Source organism: Entelurus aequoreus, linkage group LG11, assembly GCF_033978785.1.
Source record: "Entelurus aequoreus isolate RoL-2023_Sb linkage group LG11, RoL_Eaeq_v1.1, whole genome shotgun sequence".
Lineage (NCBI taxonomy): Eukaryota > Metazoa > Chordata > Actinopteri > Syngnathiformes > Syngnathidae > Entelurus > Entelurus aequoreus.
This window is the reverse complement of record NC_084741.1, coordinates 45,760,172-45,782,543: the sequence shown is the minus strand read 5'-3', so window position 1 is coordinate 45,782,543 and position 22,372 is coordinate 45,760,172. Positions and strand designations below refer to the sequence as shown.

Below are 22,372 nucleotides of genomic sequence, written 5' to 3'. Positions count from 1 at the left end.
ATTTCAAATGGTGACTTATTTGCTTTAATATACATTAAACGAAAACAAGAATACAAATTATGGCAGTCAGTAACAGTTAAATTGTTGGATCAAGCAGAGTGAAAAAAAAATGAAATCACTCAATTATGAGGAGAAACCCTGTAAATGTTAATTTCCAAAGCTAACACCTGCATCATATTAAATATGTTCATTAGTCTGCAGCTAAAAAGGAGTGTTTACACCTTGGAGAACTGGATTGAAATGAATCATGGCTCCAACATGAGAGATGTCAATAGAAACAAAGGAGGCGATTATAGAACTTCTTCAAGACGGTAAGTATTGCGGTGTTTCAAAAGATGTTGATTGTTCACAGTCAGCTGTGTCTAAAATCTGGACCAAGTGCAAACAACATGGGAAGATTGTAAAAGCCAAGCATACTGGTAGACCAAGGACAACATCAAAGTGTCAGGACAGAAAATTAACAGCAAAACAAATGCAAAACAAAATAGCAAATTGGAGTCATCGTCTGTGATGGAACTGTAAGAAACTGTCTGAAGAAAATGTGATTTAAATACAGAAAAACAATTAACATCTAACACAGAAAACAACAAGGTTAAAATGGGCTAAGGAAAAGTAATTGTGAACTATGGATGACTAGATTAATATTCAGTGATTAATCACAAATCTGCATCGGGCAAGATGATGATGCTGCAATTTTTTTTTTGGCGCCGTTTCAATGAGATTTATGAAGACGACTGCCTGAAGAATTCATGCACATTTCCACAGTCATTGATCATATGGGGCTGCATGTCAAGTAATGGTATCGTGGAGATGGCTGCCATTATATCTTCAATAAATGCACCAGTTTACGTTTACATTTTGGACACTTTTCCTATTCCATCAATCAAAATGATGTTTGGGGAAGATGACATCATTTTTCAAGATGACAATGCACATACTTGCCAACCTTGAGACCTCCGAATTCAGGAGATTGTGGGGGGGTACCGGGGGGCGGGTTATGGGGGAGGGGTATATTTATAGCTAGAATTCACTGAAATTAAAGTATTTCTTATATATATATATATATATATATATATATATATATATATATATATATATATATATATATATATATATATATATATATATATATATGTTCTACTAAATGTACTGTACTTGCTGCTTACTTAAAAAAATAAAAAATAACACTTACATTTTACTATTTGAGTTGCTTTTGTTCTACCATTTGAGTACTGGCATAATCCCAGGAATGTAGGCTCATACGACTTCTTTGTTTGTCTTGTCTTTATTGCACAAGATGTAATTCAACCACACAACAGCTCCAATGTGTGTCTATCCCTTTTCCCGGCAAAACTCGAACACCCACTTCCTATTAACAACGTCACTTCCCTATCTCTCCCGGAAGTCCCGCCCCCCAGCCAAAGTCATTGGCTAACACCCCGTAGCCAGCCGCTACAGTATTAACGTGCCGGCTGGAATAAACATACGCTGAGAAATAGTTCCATGCCTGCCTACTTTATGGGTTATAGATAAACCTATGGATAACGGAGACATATATAATAGTCTCCTTTTCAGGTGAGAAACGACGCTAAAGGCAGTGCCTTTAAGGCACGCCCCCAATAGAGTTGTCCGGCTGGAAATCGGGAGATTTTCGAGAGAATGCTTGTCCCGGGAGATTTTCGGGAGAGTTTTCGGGAGTCTCCCGGAAAATTCGGGAGGGTTGGCAAGTATGACGATGCATCTTGCCATAGAGCTAAAACTGAATACTTTTGATGAAGAAAGATACATAAGTTCAAAGTTATAGCCTGCAAATAGTATAGATCTCAATTTCAGTGCCTCTCCCGAAAATCTACTGGGACAAACATTCTCCCCAATGTCTCCCGATTTTCAGCCGGACTTAAGGCACGCCCCCTCCAGGTCAGTGCAGATCTGAGTGAGGACAGCCTGTCGTCACGTCCACATTTTCTTCATATAAACAGCTGCCGGCCCAGTCACGTTATAATATCTACGGCTTTTGGCGAGTGCACAACTGCACATACAACAAGAACGAGACGAAGAAGAGACGGTCATGGCGAGGACGAGTGACAGAGAATAGAACGAGGATGGACAATTCAACCCTAAACTCACTCCTTTCCTGCAAATACATTTCACAGAAGCTGCCTGTAATAGAGTGATCTAAGTTGTTTGTTGCAATCTCCTGGTGAATGTTGTGTATAGTGTTCTGTGGTTACTTTTTGGTTGGCAACGGTTTACGTTGTATTGCGCACCCTGACGGCGAGTGTGGGAGTCGGTTCTGAAGTATGAAGTAAAGAGACATAACTTCATCACCTCGCCTGGTTATTGACTCCAAGCCAGAATATTACACTGCCCTTACCTATGCTCCTTCAAAGGCTGTGCTACTGGCTGCAAAGCATTGCACTTTCAAATACAACAATGAATAGAGGAGTGTTATGTGTGTGTGTATATGTGTAAATAAATGAACACTGAAATTCAAGTATATATATATATATACATACATATAAGAAATACTTGGATTTCAGTGAATTCTAGCTATAAATAGACTCCTCCCCCCTTAACACCGCCCCCTGGCCCCGCCCCCCAACCCTGCCCACCTCAAATCTCCTGAATTCGGAGGTCTCAAGGTTGGCAAGTATGCATATTTCCAGTTGTTTGATTCCAGTATGTCCAAAAAGGAGTAGGAAGAAGAATATCTTATTTAATCCTAACCCTTTTCATATCATAGCAATTGTATTCCATTTTGTTCTCTGTTTGTAACAGAACAGTGAATAAATAAATAATATACCGTAGGTAACTAAACAAATATTAATTACATAAATAATCAGTATCTAAAAAAAAAAAGGTTCAGGATGTTCATCATAATTGTTTTTCTTTATACTTTGTGAACACTTGTAGTTTGAACAGTTTCTTATCATCAAATCACCAAAATGATTCCTGAGTGCGGCCACCGCTGCTGCTCACTGCTCCCCTCAGCTCCCAGGGGGTGGAACAAGGGGATGGGTCAAACGCAGAGAGTAATTTCACCACACCTAGTGTGTGTGTGACTATCAGTGGTACTTTAACTTTAACTTTAAACTGAATCATTTTGGTGCTTTGTTTGTTTTCTTTGCTTAATCCATTCCATAATTGTATTCCACATAAGGATATGCTAAAGGTTTTAAGTGTTGTACACGCATACAAATGTTTTAAATTAGATTTTCCTCTAAAGTTATATTTCTCCTCTTTTGTTGAAAAAAATTGTTGAACATTCTTGGGTAGCAGGGTACAGTTTGCTTTGTACACCATTTGAGCTGTTTGTAAATGCACCAAATTGTTGAATATCAATATTTTGTATTCAATAAATAAAGGGTTTGTATGTTCTCTACATCCAACATTATGCATTATTGTAATTGATCTTTTTTGTAACACTGTTAGTGAATGAAGCGCACATTTGTAGTTGTTTCCCCATATTTCTACACAATAACTCAGATATTGTAACACTAGTGAGCAGTAGAGAATATGAAGAGATTTTATGTCCAGAACATATTTTGCGTCATTCCTTATTGACGTGTTTCTTGCTCCTTTATGTTGTATATTTTTGACATGAGGTTTCCAGTTCATTTTATCATCTGTTATTACACCCCAAAATGTGATTTTTTTTTACCCTGTCGATGTCTACTTCGTCTTTTTGTATTATTTGCATTGCTATCGGTCTCCCCTAGAGGGGGGGGGGGGGGGGGGGGGTTTACCCACATATGCGGTCCTCTCCAAGGTTTCTCATAGTCATTCACATCGACGTCCCACTGGGGTGAGTTTTTCCTTGCCCGTATGTGGGCTCTGTACCGAGGATGTCATTGTGGCTTGTGCAGCCCTTTGAGACACTTGTGATTTAGGCTGTATAAATAAACATTGATTGATGATTGATTGATTTGTGTTGGACTTTCTCTTCTATTGTTACCGAATAGCATTATTTTAGTTTTACTGAGATTCAAAGATAGTCTGTTTTGGTCAAACCATCTTTTTTTTCAGAGAATGCAAGATTTTATACAAGCCAGAGGCGTTGTAACAAAGTACTACTGCTGTGTTGTAGTGTTTTTTGTATGTTTGCTTTCAATGATTCCATAATATTTTCCTCAGAGTTGAGTGATTCCATAATGTTTCCACTCTGCTTGATCAAAAAATTAAACTGTTGCTAACACAATTCACAATTGATTAATCTTAATCTTGGTTTAATTCACTGTTTCTTTTAAGGCCAGAAAGTTGCCATTAAAAATTCAAATTTTTTGTATCCGCTTTTTTTCTGCAATTTTACAACTACAACTAAACAAACGTCTTCCAAGACTTGTGATTCCATAATATTGTCCACGGATTGTGGAATAGATTCCTGCTTTTTTTGTGACCAGAAACATAATATAAAATAGGGATAGAAAGATAGTTGCCTTCTAATTGTAATTCTGAAAAAAAACATATTTCGGACTATCCGCCACTGTTATTAGATTCTATGTGGTGATTGCCTCACTTTCTCTCACCAGCAACTTTTCTTATTAACTTGGCATCCATGCAGTCTTGGTATCTGTGAGTCATCATCTGTGAATGTGTGTATGCGTGCGTCTCCATGAGTCACTTCTGACTGCTCAAGGTGATAGTCCTATGGGTGCTATTTCCGGATATGCCATCAATTTTGTCTTATCTAGTGTGGAGGTCTCTTTTAGTGTATGTGTGTGTGTGTGTGTGTGTGTGTGTGTGTGTGTGTGTGTGTGTGTGTGTGTGTGTGTGTGTGTGTGTGTGTGTGTGTGTGCGTGCATGTGTGTGTGTGTGCGCCTGTGTAAGTGTGTGTTTGGCTGTGTTAATGAGACCACGAATAATACACTTATCGTTCCTACACCTCCCCTTACTAAATGACTTTTTTGATGGATTGTAATGAAGGCTTGGGTGTGCTGGAACATACCGGTAATTCAAAGTTTGAAATACTTTGCTCATCAGAATATATTCCTAACAATATGGAGTGTGTGATACAGCCGGTTTTTAATAGGTTGACAAAAGCTTCACACAGTATTGGTCAGCAAATATTCCACCTTTATTATGTTTGAAAATAGACATACTGTACTGCATTATGGATATTTGTAAACTTTTCTTAATTTCAGTTGTTATTTATGCATTTTAAATTCCCAAATGGAAAATGCACAGTTATAGTACATCATGAGACTCTCTGAATGTCTAAGTAAATTACAAGAATAAACCTGGAATAATATATTTGTTGATAGTAGGAGCAAAAATATGTTTAATGTGGAATTCAGATTTGGTCAATGAACGGATAAAACCAAACACAATGCACAGCATGGAACTACTAGAGAGCACATTTATTGATCACACGCTAACACTTTGACTACAATGGGAAGGTGTTAGAACAACCCTTAGTTTATGGTCTTGAACAGTAGAATTGCAGTTTATGTGTGATTGGGTAACATTTGAAATATTAAACATTGGCATATTTAATATCATTAGCTTTGTGTTCTGTGTGAAAACAACATTGACTTTAAAGATTAAAGATTAATCTTTAATCTTTAAAGATTAAAGTACCAATGATTGTCACACACACACTAGATGTGGTGAAATTTGTCCTCTGCATTTGTCCCATCCCCTTGGGGAGCAGTGGGCAGCAGTTTAGTGAGTGAAAAAGAAAGGGTGGAAGTAGCAGCAGGATTGTTAGTAAAAGGTCAACTTACATGGACATTTTCATTGCTAATGAAGGTTTGCTGGAGGGACCTGCACCAGTGATGCGAAAGATGAAAACAAGCAAAAGAGAACACTGTTTTTCTTTACTATAAAGCAGTATTGCTCAATCTGTTCTAAAAATAGCGTAATTTAGCATTTGCCAACAACTCACAGAAAACATGTAACACGTATATTCTTGCATTTCCTATCAATATTAAACAGTGGAACCTCTTATAATTAAGAGCAACTTATTTGGAAACTCTAAAGCCAAACACATGTTTTTTTACAAAAGATGGTCAATGTATAATTTGACTCTTTGTATGATATATTAGAGGTGTGTGTGAAATAATTCAAGACAGTCTTAGTCATTTCTAAATTGTACGACTTTAGAGGCATTCAACTTTAAAGTACTAGTAGAGTGGGAAAACAAGTTGACTTCATATACTTAATTATATTTCATTGTATCTATTAAACCATATCCAATGTTATTTACAACCCGCAAAGAATGTGAAAATACTGTATAAACATTACAAAATGCCACAAATTCAGTCGGCCATTTTTAATATTCCGCTCCAAATATCTTCGACAAATTCCGTAAATTCTATGTGATGATAGAAACGCTTCTGCACTCTCACCATATTATCAGATCAGTCATACTGGACATACACACAAATTGGAAAGAAATGTGCTGTTTATCATTCACAATCCTGATGTAAGACAAGAACACATACGTTTGGCTTGTTTTAATGCATTTGAAATCATGAATAAATAGCTAATAAGTGAGTCAACAGAGCGAGGGTCCTCTTTTGCGACCATTATACCCTCAAGAAAACAGCCAGAAACCGCTAACAATATTCCATTTATACATAGCGACATGAAAATTGACCAAATATGAGTGATGTTGTCATTAAAAGCGTCAATCCAGACCGCCTATTTTAGCGGTGCATTGATAGCAGTGAGCTAATGCTAGTTTGCGCTGCTATTGTTCACACACCGAGCCGGCGGCTGCTTCTGCTTCATCTCAAACCTTTAGCATGTTTGTGACAAAGATTATGTTTCATGCATCTCTCACTTGGTAGTAGACACATATGGCCATGAACCAAGAGGCTGGACAACTTTGACAGCCCACGAGATGTTAAAAAAGACACAAAAAGATGCTAGTTACTGCAACTTTCTTAACCTTTTGTGAGGAATGTGATAAAGTCTTCATCCAAACGGGATTATGCATGCGTCCTGTCGGTCGGCATCCCAGCGAGAGTGGAAATATTACAATACGTGTTTTGTTTTATTTTGGTTTAATATGGTTAGTTTGTATGTTTAGCGCAGAGCAATTTTATTGATGCTAAAGTGTTTCTAAAAAGTGATGGGTCAAATGCAGAGGATAATCTCACCACACCTAGTGTGTGTGTGACAATCATTGGTACTTTAACTTTAACTTAATTAGTCCAGCACTTGCCTTCTTAAACTTATTGCTCATCCTTTTTGTGTTCGAGCTCAAAAATATAAGATTCTGGATCATAAAATTTCTCAAAGTAATTGTTGTTGGCTCTCACAACGTCTGCTTGATTAGCATTGTTGTTGATAGGGAAGGGATCTGTAGTTCCTAACGCTACGTCACGGATCACGTAACTGGCTTGCTTATTAACTCTGAAAATGGTTCTGGGATCTCTGTGAGATTATTTTGATCATATCTATTTATTCGCAAACCTTAGAAGTCTTTTGGTGTCAAAAATAAGATATATATATGACAATAGCTTTAATATAGAGGCAATTTATTTTTCCACTCTACTTGTATTTTAAAGGTTTTGTATGTCTGGACATTTTTTGATGATTAATAAGACAAATGTATTCAAAATGTATGCCACAGATTATTGTAATTAGCTGCTCATCTGAATCTGTTCATCAAATCTCAAACAATTGTCCATGTGAATGTGTGTGTTTTCAAGCAATGCACACAACTCAACACCATGCCAGGTGTACTTTATTTTCTGCTCTTCAAAGGAACATATGTTTTCTACCAGCTTGAGATTCATTTTGCGTTGGTGGTCCATGACTATTGCTTTTATTTTAGAACCCTAAAGCTGTTTTGATTAACCCCCGAATTGTGTGCAATCGGGCGCAACAAAGTGTATGCTAAATAAAAACTTTTCTCAAAAATGTTATTGAATGTTTTTGCTTAATCTAGAGAGATATGTTGAAATCTGTGTTTTTTTTATTGACAATCTGTGCTGCTGTGCATGTTTGGTCTCATCTGCTATGTCTTTCATCAGGTTGCCTGGTTTTACTAATCCAGTCAGGTATTACTGAAGAAAATAATGGAAATGTGAGAATTGTACTGTAAGGGTGATGTTATGTTTAGCTTTTCTAATTTGCTCCAATGATTCTAAGTCAAGGGTCTCAAACTCAAATCACCTACGAAATATTCATAATATATCTATCAGCCGCAAAAGGCCTGCGGGCCGCAAGTTTGACACCCCTGTTCTAAATGAGCTAACATACAGTAAGACCTGCATACCTTATTTTTTAAATGTAAAACATTTAATGCCAGTGATTTAATGAGTCGAATGCCTGGGTAGTCTTCTACTGAATGTTGTGCAGCTCTGACGTTTTTATGTGTTTAGTGACCATTGTTAAAATGAAAGCTAATCGTCAATAATGCCTGCTGCTATTCTGCTCCCCCGCCCCAGCAGCAGCTCTACACGATGTGACGCCACTTAAAAGAAAAATGTTAGCTTGTTCAGCGGCTGTGTTCTATTGATTTGTTCTTGGGTTGCTTTGTTTGTCTTCTTATTTTTTTTTGCCTGGGTAGTGCTCACAACCTTTATGTGTTGTGTAAGGATGTCTGAGAGCCGGCGCACATTAAACTTCCCTTGTTTTGTCTGTTCTGCCTCTAATCCTGAAATTGAAATACGTCAAACATAATGAGGAAAGTGACATTATCAGTCACGTAAGCTGACCTTTTAGGAGCATTTATGCATCTCTGCATTTATGGACCTGTGGTATGCACTCACCAATAATCTGTATCCCACTACTCATAAGTCACACACTAATTGTAAACCCCTTTGAGCCAGACTGTTGTCAGGTCTCTGTTTTTGGGGTTACCGGCTGGATGTTCTGGACTTTGGAAAGTGTAACTGGCACCTTTCCTTCCCCGGGAGTTGGTGCTCTCATTATGGGTGTACCTGTGACAAAAACACAAGTGTTGTGTTTGCTAGTCATGCAAAACAGTGGGAGAACCTTTTTAACAGGTAAATAATTTAACCCTACCAACTGTTGAATGCAAATCTGCCAGCCTTTCTTTAAACTTTTGTTGTAGATATAATTCCTCTTTGGAGTAGCTTTTGGCAAAAGCAGACAGCAAGAGACCAACAGCCATTGACGTGCCTCCCACACAGAATAGTACAGCCCCAGTCAGTTTGCAAACATCCAGTGCATGGTTGAAACTGACTGCCTGGCTGTTGAAAAAAGAGAAAGGTATTAGGTATGTTGTTGATGGGTAACAAAAAGGTACTGTAATTAGGGTAACTAAGGATGATGGAGTAGAGTACATCATGATCCTGCAATCACAGTAGACGCTAGTTTGAGTCTTAGTAGATTAGTATAATTGATTAACTTTTGATTAAGGCATCTAGGTGGGAGAGGTGTATCAATTAAGCGCCTGATCGCCTGAAAGGGATCGTCCCCGGTGGTCACCCATTGTGACACATAGTTTGCTCTGACAAGCTGTATCATCCATGGCAAGTCGTTCACTTGACAATAAAAGATAATTTTATCTTTGATCGCAGTGAGACAACATTATGGAGCGAACGTCTGTTGGCGAACGTTGCCGAATGTAAAGAGGAGGAGCTTCACGTCCGCCATTACATTACAGTTGAGTAGATTGATTTTATGAAATGTAGAATGTTACACTAACTGCTTTAGTAAGATAGAATAAAAGCTTAGCAAAAAAAATACAGTAGACAGGAAGTCTAAAGTCACTGTTAAATCTGAGACTTTAGTCAAAACATGTCAAGACACCTCTTGTCATACCAACCACATACTTCCGGCTTCACAATACTAGCGCTATGAGTCACATCCGGTCTAACTACATAACTAAATGAAAAATTGTCTTACATTACGATCATGCTTTGTCAAAGATGCTTTGTAATATAATTTATTCCTTATTTTATAACCTGTTCTGCTTAATAGTCCGCAATTACAGAATGTTTAGCAGACTGAATATTTTATTTTATTAATAGAGAAGGTTAAAACATTGTCATGCAGATATTTGAATATCATTAACATGTACAAAATGTAATGTACAGAATAGCAGAAGCATGTATTCAGGTAGCAATATCACATTTTACATTACCTAACGTCTTTGACAATCAGACCAAGATTGTAACAATCCACATTTTATGTTATTAATGCATGAACTTGGTATCTAAACATGGTATCGCTCCTCCTCTGAATGCAAGTGCTCCTACAGCAGGAATACAAATGATGTATTCCTACAAAATACCAAATCTGACACGACCCCAACGCACTGCAGGTAATTTTTTTTTTTTTAATTATTCTCGTTAAAAGCACATTTATGTCCATTTTCTGTTGAGCTGTTTAAAAATGTATAATGTTTGAAAAACATTTTAATTAAAGCAAACTAATTGTCCAGTCAAGGTAGTAAGAACTTAAAAAGTATCTCTGTAGGGTACACTTATTAATGACGAACAATTTTATTCATCTGCAATTAATCGCAATTAATTTTGATGTGCTTAATCACAATTATATACTTTAATCGTTTGACAGCCCCAGTTTGAACATGACATCACGTACAGTTGCAGACTCTGCACCAGCTCAAACCCTTAGTGGTACAACAGGCATATTCATACTGGACTGGCTCTATTTTCTGGACGACCGTTGCACCATTCGAGCCGCGACGTCGTTGAGTACTGATTAGCATTAGCGATTTTACATGCCAATCTTAACACCTTCAATTTTGGCAATGAAAAATACAACTAAAATGCATGTTACAATGAAACAGCTAGTGAGTAATTTGTACAATGCTCACAGCCAAACACTTTGTAGTGCTCAACAAAAAGACAAGAATGACACATACAACTTTAATGCCAACAGACTACTTCCGAGCTATGGCAACACACTTACAATAGAACAGAATGCAATTGCACCTGAGGATAGATTAATTGACAACACTAAATCAACCTTAGTGTGTGAAAGTGAGTGGGAATGTTGTCTGTCAATCTGTGTTGGCCCTGCGATGAGGTGACGACTTGTCCAGGGTGTACCCTGCCTTTTGCCCGAGTGAAGCTGGGATAGGCCCCAGCACCGCCCGCGACTCCGTGAGGGACAAGAGGTAGAAAATGGATGGATGAATGAAATTAATGCAATAGGAAAACATATTATCATTATCAGGTTGATGGTAAATGTTAAATTTAAAAAATAATATTTCATTATTGAACAAATTAACATTCATTACCACATGAACACACAGAAAAGTACTGAAAATTGATACAGTTGAGTACTACTACCGATTCCCAGGTACCGGGAAATGGTACCGTATTGGTTCAAATGTGAAAAGTATCCATTCCTATATGGCTCAAGTGAGACCATTCAATTTAATGTTTCTAAATAGCTCAGTTTGGATATGAGTCATGTCAGCATAAAGAATATAAAAACATTAACCACAAATGAGAGTCAGTCAATGAGAGTCTTTAACGCTGCACAATCTTGTTAAGAAGTCAGTATAACTTAAATGTCCTGATAACTTTTTGTACAACAGTCCCCAATGGTGTGGCAGAAGTGTGTGTGTAACAAATACTACCTTTACTCCAATACCCTTTAATTAAAAATGTTTTCTCTATCAGGTACCTGTCCACAAATAAGAGATCCTCTTCACCAAATGCTTCAATCCTAGCCGGAGTAGCATAGCCCACCATGATGACAATCAGGCCAGAAAAAAGGATCACAGTGCCAAACACGAGACAGACCTGAGGCAGGAAAATAATGAAATGTTTTGGAATATTTACAGTTAAAATGTTGTTTCAGCATGCTGAAGGATAACCTCACCTTCCAGAATAAAGAGCTCCACCTGCTAGGCGATCTCTGAATCTGAAAATCTTCATCACGTTCCCAGATGGTAGCTGTGCACTCCTCATAAAACTGAATAACAAAGACATTTTATTATTTTATCATTCTTTTATATTGTTCTCTCATGCTCTATGGAGTGCAGTTTTATGGCTTTGTTCTACCTGGTGTAAGTAGGAGCGGACACCATACTGCTGGTAGTTCCCGCTGACTTGGGCTTGCTCGCCGTACTCAGACCCACAGATCTCTGAGCAAGACGCCATCCTTCACATCTGTCTGCCTGCTTGAGCAAACAGAGTGTAACGCATGACTGAAGCCACTCACGCAGATTTGCACTCATCGCATGATAAGCATCCTTATATCATATATATCAACGCATCAGGAAACACATTTGCCCCCAACTCACTGGCAAAGGGTATAATATATATTGTTAATATTCTGTATTTGCTATTGTTTTGTAAAATCCCATTAACCAATATTATACTCATTTGATGCACTTTTGTCAGGAGAGGTGTGACACACACTTATCTATTCATTTGTTTTATTCAAAAACATTTAACTGTACCAATGACAAAAGAAGGCAGTCAGGGGTTGGACTAAATTACTATAGAATACCGTTCCTACAACCTTTAGGTTTGGGAAAAGACTTATTCTTGTGCCATAATAAAGTGTTTTAAATGTGGATTTAAATTGTCATAGGTCCCCTTTAATCATGCTGTTAGCGACAAAAATGTAGGCAATTGTTAAAATAAAAAATAAATGATGTGCTAGGAAGTGTGTGTTTTTATAGCAACATCATAACATTGTTGTTGATGCACATTAACCCTTCCCTCTTACATCAACGCACAGTACAGTGCAATATAACATTCTGTTTATTCACCAACAAAACCGTTCGTGTTATTGAGCTTTGTGTGAGTAAAAGTTGTTAACAGGTGTCGTGGGGTTTCTAGCAAATAGGATAGACAGACAGACAGACCAATCAATCGATCGATCGATAGATCGATAGATAAATAAATAGCTGTATGTGTTGTCATTGCAACATGTTTCATGTACAACAAGATGAAAAAGTGTCAAACAGTCAATGTGTGTAAGTTCAGAGCAGCAAAAACATATTCAACAATGTATTCAAAAATTTCTAAAATCCAGACATAAAAATAGTTAAAATAATTGTAAATCAATCTACAAATTCCAACAAAGTCATTTTCAAATTATTAAATAGTTACAGATGATTGAGATTACAATTAAAATATATATATTTTTAATTTGTTAGTTCTTGCTTTGATTGATCTGTAGTGCCTTCCTGATAGTAACAGTTCCTACAGAGAGTGAGAGAGGGAGGGAAGGAATATTGCAGGCTTGACCTTCCACATCCCTTTGGACCAGTTGAAATATATTTGAAGAAAAAGTGTAGCAGTAGCTCAGTTGGTAGAGATTTACAGGCTTGGGACTCACTATGGATTAAGCGTACAAATGGGAATGGGAATACCTTTGAGCAAAATACTGACCATTCAACTGCTTTAAAAAGACACCCTCACTTTGAATATTTCCAGGTGGTTTCCCCTTGTATACAGTAAAACCTTTGCTGAGACTGTTTAAAGATGCAGGTCGACCACTTTGTATTTCAAAATACAATTTCCCATAGGAAATATTGTAAATTGATTTAGTCTGTTACAGGATAAAGTTGTCAAAAGGCAAACCAAGCCCACAGTTAAACATTTTATGCTCACTAAGGTATCATTAAACATTTTCTTTTTTAAATTTTGGACAAATTCCGAATTGTAAGACTTAGGGTCATTCAGCTTTAAAGGTTTCACTGTGCATAATATAATAAGGAGCGCCAGTTGCCACAATAATACATTTCCTCAGTATGGGACTAGAAGGGTCTATCTTTCTATTATTTCTGCAAGAAGTGAATATAAAAATAAAGTTCACACACACACACAATAGTACACAGCCATAACCTCAATATAGTTCATAACTCACTGCCCCTGTATTAACGACCATAATGATGTTATATGCTTTTGTCAGCTAGAAGAAAATTGTATCTGCTGTCTCCACTGAACATATTAACTGAATGCAATGAAATATGGATATGGAAATATTTTTATTGGTCACGTCAAAAGAAGCAAAACAAATGTTTCATGGTATCATTTTCTTTTATTATTTTGAAATCATTCATAATTTCTTACCACAAAACAACATGTCAAAATGTAAGTAAATAAGGAATGGCCACTAAGCATGTCAGTCTATTTGTAATCAATAATTGCAAGACACAGTGATTGGGCATGATGGAAGTTTTGATGGCCGCTTCTTGTCGTTGTCAATTTAAACATGAGCCAACACTTCAAATGAATGTGTTCTGTAAATTATAATACAATACAACTATATCACACCAATTCCATATTGGCATCCTGAATTAAGTATTGTGCGGCTAGAATTTGACCAAACTGGCAGAGCATTTTTTTTTATGTTAATATGAATGACGATGATCAGATGTTAGTCACAAGCAATAAAATGATATATATATATATACAATATATCATAATCTATTTTGTAATGATCTGTAACTAGAGTTTATATACCCCAACAGTATTACACTCATAAACTTGATTTTTATTTATTCAGTATTTGACAGAGTATGTATTCACTGATACTTCATGGTCATTTTTCAAGTTCCAGGAATGCCACATCAATACTTTGCCAACATGCTTCTTATTGTAGGATGAGTAATGTTTTCATTAAATGGCAAACTGTATGTTTGGATAACAACCAGGTCCTATAGTACGCAAAAACAATAATAAAGACCCCGTTAAAACAATGAACATTGTTTCTTCCGCACCGTTAATTACATTACTGCCTAATGTATCCCTGTACCTGAGAACTGTGACAGATACAAAACACTCTGTGCCAACTTAGAAAAATAACAACCCCCGATACATAATCCAAATTAATAGGAAAGTGTTTAGGATGTTCAGGATTTTTTCAAAATGTTAGGGGTGGGCTTATTGATCCTGATTGTTAGCGTACCGATACCAATGGCAATATCAGTAGCACGTCAATACTATATTAGTCCTCTTCTGCATTTATTTTCACAACTGTATGTGTTTCTAGTGGTGTTCTGCTCACAAAATCATTTGATCATATTGAAAAATGTTAGTTTTGTTCGATCGCTTTCTTTTGACAGCCGACCTTGAAAGCAGATATGAATGTCCTCTTACTTTTGAAAAACAATTTGTCTGCAAGCAAGTGTCTGTTACTAATATTTAGAGCAGACATGCAATCGATTTATCCTGCAACATACCTGCTGTACGCAGGGGGCCTCAGCGGGAACTTAACCTGCCTTACATCCACGGAGAGGCTTGGGGGGTTTTAAAATGGGATGATTTGACTGTGAGGTTGATAGAAGACAGCCCTGACATGAAGTGAACAATTGTTGAGACATTTACTGACAAGTGAAAGGGCAAGGATTATTGAGCTCGGCTTCTTCCTTCTACTTTTTAGACATGTTGGATTGTGCAAGTGTGGGAATGTGACGTCTATTAATGTAACTTTGTTAAGTATGTTTAAATAAAGTACTACGAGCTGGCCTTGGTGCTAAACACCGTGTACGACCCCAGCATGAAAACATGCTTACGTCACAAGTGACGTGTGTCATACCGCAAGCACCAGTCATCCCCTACCCCCCATGAGACACAAATAGACACACAATATGTTCATAAATTATATTTACTCTAATTGCATCCGAACAAAATCCAGTCGAGTGACCTCCTGGCCAAAATGCAATCCGTTCAAACAACTAGCAGCAGTTCATGTAGTTTATTTAGGTTGTGTATTTCATAATTAACATAATAACATAAATACACGCACACCGCTGTAATCCAAAAATGCTTCCGCCATTGCTCCCTTTCCCGCTCAATGCACGATAATCGCGAGATATGTGAAAACCGTGATTGTACATCGTGACAACAAAACGACGATGTTGTTTACAAGACTAGCAATCAAATGAGCTTAAAAATATATATACAAAATAAACTGAAGCCGCAATTTACCTGTCATTAGCAGCTCGGAGAGTGATGACTCGCTGCTGCTTGCTCAGCCCGCTCCCATCACTCTGAAGTCTCTCTCTCTCTCTCTCTCTCTCTCTCTCTCTCTCTCTCTCTCTCTCTCTCTCTCTCTCTGTGGATGATTCACAGTCCCTCTCGTACTGCGCATGTGCCAGCTCCATGACATCACGATTCAGAGCTGTATATAAATAACCAGGCAGAGCTCATTCAAAATTCAACAAGAGGGTGCATGAATAAGGCTTAGATAGATAGATAGATAGATAGAAAAAATCAAACACACGTCATGTTTTAATTACTATATTGTGTCAATTGTGGTTTTTTTGTCCATTCATTACATTCCCAGGAACATTTACTCATTTAGTTGGCTTTTGCACTACTTGTAAGTGTAGAACTATGGGGAAACAACTACAAAACTGTGCTTCATTCACTAAATGTGTTACAAAAAAGATTTGCAAACAGCTACAATTATGTGTAAAGCAAACTATACCCTGCTACCCAAGAATGTACAACAATTCTTCTCAACAAAAGAGGAAAAATATAACCTAAGAGGAAAATCTAATTTTAAAACATTTGTCTGCTCATACTACAGTTAAAACCTTTAGTATATCAGTATGTGGAATTAAATTATGGAACGGATTAACCAAATAAATCAAACAAAGCACCAATATTAAGAGACTGTTCAAACTACAAGTGTTCACAAAGTACAAAGAACAAGAATTATGATGAACATCTTGAACCCTTTTTTTTTTTCCTTGTTTTTTTATTTTATTACGATTATTTATGTATTTAATATTTCTTTGCTTACTATGGTATGTTATTTATTTATTATTTATTTGTTCACTGTTCTGTTACAGAGAACAGGGAAATTGGATAAAACTGCTATGGTATGAAAAGAGGTAGGATTAAATAAGCTCTGCTTCTTCCTACTCCTTTTCGAACGTGCTGTAATGAAACAACTGGAATTGTGTGATGCATTACATTGTATCCTATGCATGTTCGATATAAACTTAAACTGTACTGAACTGTACTGAACTTCCTGCACTATTTTTGAGCATTGTTGGCTAGTGTGTACCATCCTGTTGACAATCCCACCCAACTTCTTTCCTTTGTAGCCCAGAAGTTGAATTACACGTGTTTCCAATTCACAGGACCATCTTCGTCAACACAAAAAGAAAAAGATATGTTTCAAAGGGCCAATTTGTTTCAGGCCAGAACAAATTGACACAACTATTTTAAATAGCTGCAACATCAATTCCATAAGTAACAAACGGCATAATAACAACATAGTTGTAAACCTGGCTTCACCTAAGGAAGGCACATGTGACATACACAAAGCCTAACCAGGCAGATTTGAATTGTTGTTTTGGGCAGTACACGGGATCTTTGATCTAAGACACAACTTACATTTATCTAAAATGTTCTTTTCTTTGTGCACGACAAAAAAAAGAAGTGAGTATATCTCCATGTTAAGACACTCGAGTCGAGTGTCGAGAGCTGCGGCTCCGTTGTTAGTAAAACAACCCTCCCCTCCCCTCCCCTCCCCACACCCACACCCAGACACACACAGAGCGCGCCTCCAGCTTGTGACACAGGAAGAATCAGAAGGACGACACTGCAGCGCTCCAATAAAGCACACTCAGATCTTCTGTTTCTAGCCGATACTACATAAAAAATAACGTAAAATAACGCAGTAACGCATTATGTAGTAACGATAACTGAGTTACTGAATATAAAAAATAAAACGTTAGATTACTAGTTACTTTGTAACGCGTTAGTCCCAACACTGATTGCAAGTACCTGTAACACCAAAGTCACATTATAAATAACATGTACAATTGTCAGGCAGACAATAAAAAATGGTCTCATGCTTTCTCACCAGTATCATATTGAGTAATACATTTTTATGATTTGTAACTGAAGGTGGTTAATTGTATAAGAAAAAAAAGAAAAGAAAAAGTAAACATATACGTAATGATAACCCAATCAATCAATGAGGAAAGAAGGTCATAATATTACTTTGTTTGAACGCCTTTACTTTGATTATGGCACACATTTGCTGTGTCATAATGTTTATTTTTTGTCCAACGTTGCATTAATTTTTCGCCAATATTGAGGTTTAATGATGACAGATTCTCACTATTGCACTGTTTCCCTGCACTGACCTTCCATGTTTTAATGATAATAAAAATAATAACAATTAATTAAATTTGTATAGCACTTTTCTCAACATTAAAAGTGCTTCACAGAGAACTAAGATCCCATCATTCATTTACTCCACATTCCCACGTTGATGGTGATAAGTTACATTTATAGCCACAGACTGACAGAAGTGTGATGGCCCCACAGACCACTACCAAACTGTCACAGCCCGAGCGCATTCATGTGTGCGCTGCGCTGGGCGCATCTTAAGGAGCGTGCCAGATGCGTGTCAGTCCGGCTGCAGCAAGCAGCTGCAATCAGCGCACCTGTCACTGATCAGAGGACCTGCCTTCATAAGCCTGCACAACCTGCTATCCCGCGCCAGAACGTAGCTACCTGTCCTGTACAGTAAGCCGTATATCATACACTATGCAAATTTGCTCTCTCTGTGTTTTCTCCCCCGTCGTGTTGACTCGTGCCCTCCTTGTCGTTCCAACAGCAGACCTCTGTTCCCACGTGACGAGCTGTGTGTCTCGTCTCCCCTTGTTCACTCTGCTTCCCTGACTGCCTCTTGGATCTCGACCTCCCGCCTGGACACGGACCTTCGACGCCTCGCTACAGCCCCCGACTTACTGCCTGCTCACGGACCTTCAAGCTTGTCTTGTCCCCCCTTCGACTTCCGCACCTCTCGCTCAACACTCCCGGTAACACTCATTTAATTCCTACACATAGTCGCACATTATACACATCTTGGATAAATACACACACTTCATTTATTATTTATATATACAGTATATATATTGTGCATATATATAAATAAATACAGTTTAAACAACGTCCCTCCTGTCTGTGCCATCTCCTTCCCCTGTACAGGTAACACAAACATTCGTTCACATTCATACAACAGTGTGAACGGCACTGGCAGAAAAGTGGGTGAAGTGTCTTGCCCAAGGACACATTGGCCGTGACTATGATGGTGGAAGCTGGAATCGAACCTGGAATCCTCAAGTTGCTGGCACGGCGGGTTTACCATCTGAGCCACACTGTCCACAGTATTGGTGTTTTAAGTTGTTGGACAGTTCTAAACCAGTTTTGAATAGTTTTAGGAGAGGGTTGGACTCCGCCACGACTGCCCTTTGTCACAGATTCTGTTCATAACATTTATGGACATAATTTATAGGGTCGGTCAGGGTGTTGAGGGGACCCGGTTTTGTGGTTGAAGGATTAGGTCTCTGCTTTTTGAAAATGATGTGCTCCTGCTGGCTTAGGAGACACACGCTAATGATACACAGTTGTATATCGCCGTGTCTCCTGACGACACAGGACCAGTAGATAGCCGTTTTAACTGCATTGTAGACATCAAGTCATGGATGGCAGTGGATTTCCTACAGCTCAACCAGGACTAAACAGAGGTTTTAGTTATAGGCTCTGAAGACCAGAAGAAGGAACTTTAATCAAAATTTACAAGATTTTAAACCAACACAGTCTATGAAAAATTTGGGCCTGATTTTTTTCCTCTGCGCTGATTTTTATCCTCCATATTAAAAATATTACAAAATTCTGTATCTTCTTAAGATCCAGAGTCCGCCCGTTTCTTACTCAGGCCAACACAGAGGTGCTAATGCATGCTTACATTTCCTGTTGTTTGGACTATTGTAATGCCCTGCTCTCTGGCCTCCCCAAAAATAATATAAGAATTATGTAAATATTACAAAACTCAGCTGAACTCGTGCTGACAAGGACCATAGGGAGGGAGCACATTTCACCAGTTTTAAAGTCGCTGCATTAGCTCCCTGTCTGCTTCAGGGTCAGTTTTAGAGTTCTATTATTCGTTTTTAAATGTCTTATTAGCCTTGCGCCTTATCTATCCTACCTGCTTTTACCGTATCAACCCTCGCCAATCCTGAGGTCCTCTGACACTGGCCTTTTAGCTTTACCAAATACAAGAACAAATACCTACTGTGAGGCATTTAGCCACTATGGCCCCCACCTGTGGAACAGCTTGCCAGAGAGGCCTCGGGTATGCAGAGAGCGTTGATTTAAAAACAATTCTAAAGACACACCTTTTTAATAAGCCTTTTCACAAATTATTTGTTTTTTATTTTATTGTGTTGTTTTTTATCCTAATCATTAATATTTCTACTATTATTCTCTGAATGTTATGTTTTTATTAACTTATTAATGTAATATTTATATTATTCATATTTTATTTTTACAAAGATTTCATTATGTTTTATACTATATACTATATAAACAAGAATCTATTTTGGGCCCGCTGCTTTTCAGTATATATATTAATGACCTCCCCAATATTTGCACAAATACCATATGCAAAATGTATGCAGATTATACAATCATTTATGTGGCAGCCGACACTCCTCAACAATCCAATCCAATCCACTTTATTTATATAGCACATTTACACAACAAGAATGTTTCCAAAGTGCTGCACAGCCATGTTAAAAACAATATTAAAAACAATATCAAAAACAATATTAAAAACAATATTATGCTCCACCAATGACTGAATAAAAACAAAAAATAAATGAACAGAAAACCAATATAAAAACAATATAAAAAATAAATATGATTAAAAACGATTTTAAAGGGTAAAACCAATTAAAACAGGCTTCAGAGATATTAAACAGACAGCTTGCTGAAGTATTAACATGGCTTCAAAATAACTGTTTAACCCTAAATTATAACAACACAGTCTCAATGTGTTTCTCTTTAAAGAAACAATCATTAAGTGAAATTCAGGTCAATCAATTGATTAATTGTCAATTAAATGATAAATGGGTTGTACTTGTATAGCGCTTTTCTACCTTCAAGGTACTCAAAGCGCTTTGACAGTATTTCCACATTCACCCATTCACACACACATTCACACACTGATGGCGGGAGCTGCCATGCAAGGCGCTAACCAGCAGCCATCAGAGGCAAAGGGTGAAGTGTCTTGCCCAAGGACACAACGGACGTGACTAGGAAGGTAGAAGGTGGGAATTGAACCCCAGTAACCAGCAACACTCCGATTGCTGGCACAGCCACTCTACCAACTTCGCCACGCCGTCCCACTTAAGTAAATTAAGTCACTTAAGTCAATTAATTAATCCGAATAAAATAGAGCAGGTAAAGGAATGTAAATATCTGGGTGTTATTTTGGACCCTAAGCTAAAATTTGATGGCCATATTATTAAAATGACTAAGACCAATAAAACAAATATAAACTGTTTCAGGCTTATTAGACCGTGTTTATCTGTTCAAGCTGCACAAGTTTACATGCATGCAATGATTGTATCCCATATGTCTTAGTGTGCCATGGTTTGGGGACAGGCCACGAAACGTGTAGTGAAGCCTCTGTTGTCGTTATATGAACAAGCACTAAAGACATTTGATCAAAAACCAATGAAGCATCATTACTGCCTTATTACTCAAAAATATAAGATGATGACTTTAGATAATTTTATACATTTCTCCTTTTTAAAAGCTATTTTTAAGTGTCTTAATGGATTAGCCCCTGATGTGATGTGTCAAGAAATACAAAGACACAGTAGTGAAGGTGTGCAGACTGAGCTGCAGTCGGGGGGAGCTGTAGAGTGAAAAGGTGCCGGACGACTCCGGGTCAGTCTGCGTTCTCAGTGAAGGCCTCACATCTGTGGAACTCTTTGCCACTGGAGTTAAAGTCACAGTCAAACTTTTCTCCACAAAACTGAAAAAGTGTTTTAAGGAAAATCAAAAGTGTGAGCACTAGAACTGGATGTAGTATGGACAAATGGGGACAATTATTTTCAACGTGTTTTTATATTTGTACTTGTCTTAATCCCTTTGTATGTGTTTTACACTTTTCTCATCTTTAAAAAAAAAAGCCTAACCAGGACAAGGGTTGCAAATTAGCCTGTGGCTAAAAGTCCTATGTACTTTGACATCGGTTACCTGTGGGTAGCAATGTTTAATTGTCCCTGTCAAATAAATACATAAATTAAATAAAATTAATAAAATATGTATATAAATATATATATTTACACATATATATATTAATTTGCGTACATTTGAGTTATTCTCTAGTGTGGACACCTTAAAGGTGGCGTTTTACCTGAAATGCTTTTTTCTTTTTTCTTTCTCCAAACCACGCTAGGTAGCACAATCTCTATTCCAGAACTATCTTTAAATTATCCTTTTGGCTGAAGCTCAATATTAAGAGCTGACTCAGGCTTGTCATAAACTATGGCCTTAATCTGATTTAACTGCAGCCTATGTTTACATTCATATCCTGTCTGTTGTTTTATAACTCAGCGTCTTCTCTCTCTAAGCCTGCCTCCTACACCAGGAAATAGTCAATTCCTCTCCAACTATAATATTTATGAAACAATATGGTG

The 22,372-nt window shown here is 37.5% G+C and overlaps 1 protein-coding gene across 2 annotated transcripts; it reads right to left on the bottom strand.

Moving 5' to 3' along the window:
- Positions 1-4,745: 4,745 nt before the first annotated feature.
- nrsn1 (neurensin 1) lies at positions 4,746-15,935 on the bottom strand. Of its 2 annotated transcripts, none has more exons than XM_062063409.1 (6): positions 15,843-15,935; positions 11,958-12,073; positions 11,776-11,868; positions 11,578-11,696; positions 8,980-9,167; positions 4,746-8,894 (listed from the first exon to the last, which is right to left on the bottom strand). In XM_062063409.1, exons 2-6 carry the CDS (start codon positions 12,054-12,056, stop codon positions 8,791-8,793), a joined length of 603 nt encoding a protein of 200 aa, XP_061919393.1. In that variant the 5' UTR covers positions 12,057-12,073; positions 15,843-15,935; the 3' UTR covers positions 4,746-8,790. The 2 variants fall into 2 exon arrangements, with proteins under 2 accessions (XP_061919393.1, XP_061919394.1); XM_062063410.1 differs by having other exon boundaries at positions 11,958-12,076; positions 15,843-15,934.
- Positions 15,936-22,372: the final 6,437 nt, after the last annotated feature.

Coding starts and splice junctions, on each gene's coding strand:
- nrsn1 (XM_062063409.1), bottom strand. CDS start 12,056: ATGGCGTCTTGCTCAGAGATCTGTGGGTCTGAGTACGGCGAGCAAGCC. Junction 11,697..11,775: donor GGAGCTCTTTATTCTGGAAG/GTGAGGTTATCC, acceptor TTCCTGCCTCAG/GTCTGTCTCGTGTTTGGCAC. Junction 8,895..8,979: donor AGATTTGCATTCAACAGTTG/GTAGGGTTAAAT, acceptor TTTTTGTCACAG/GTACACCCATAATGAGAGCA.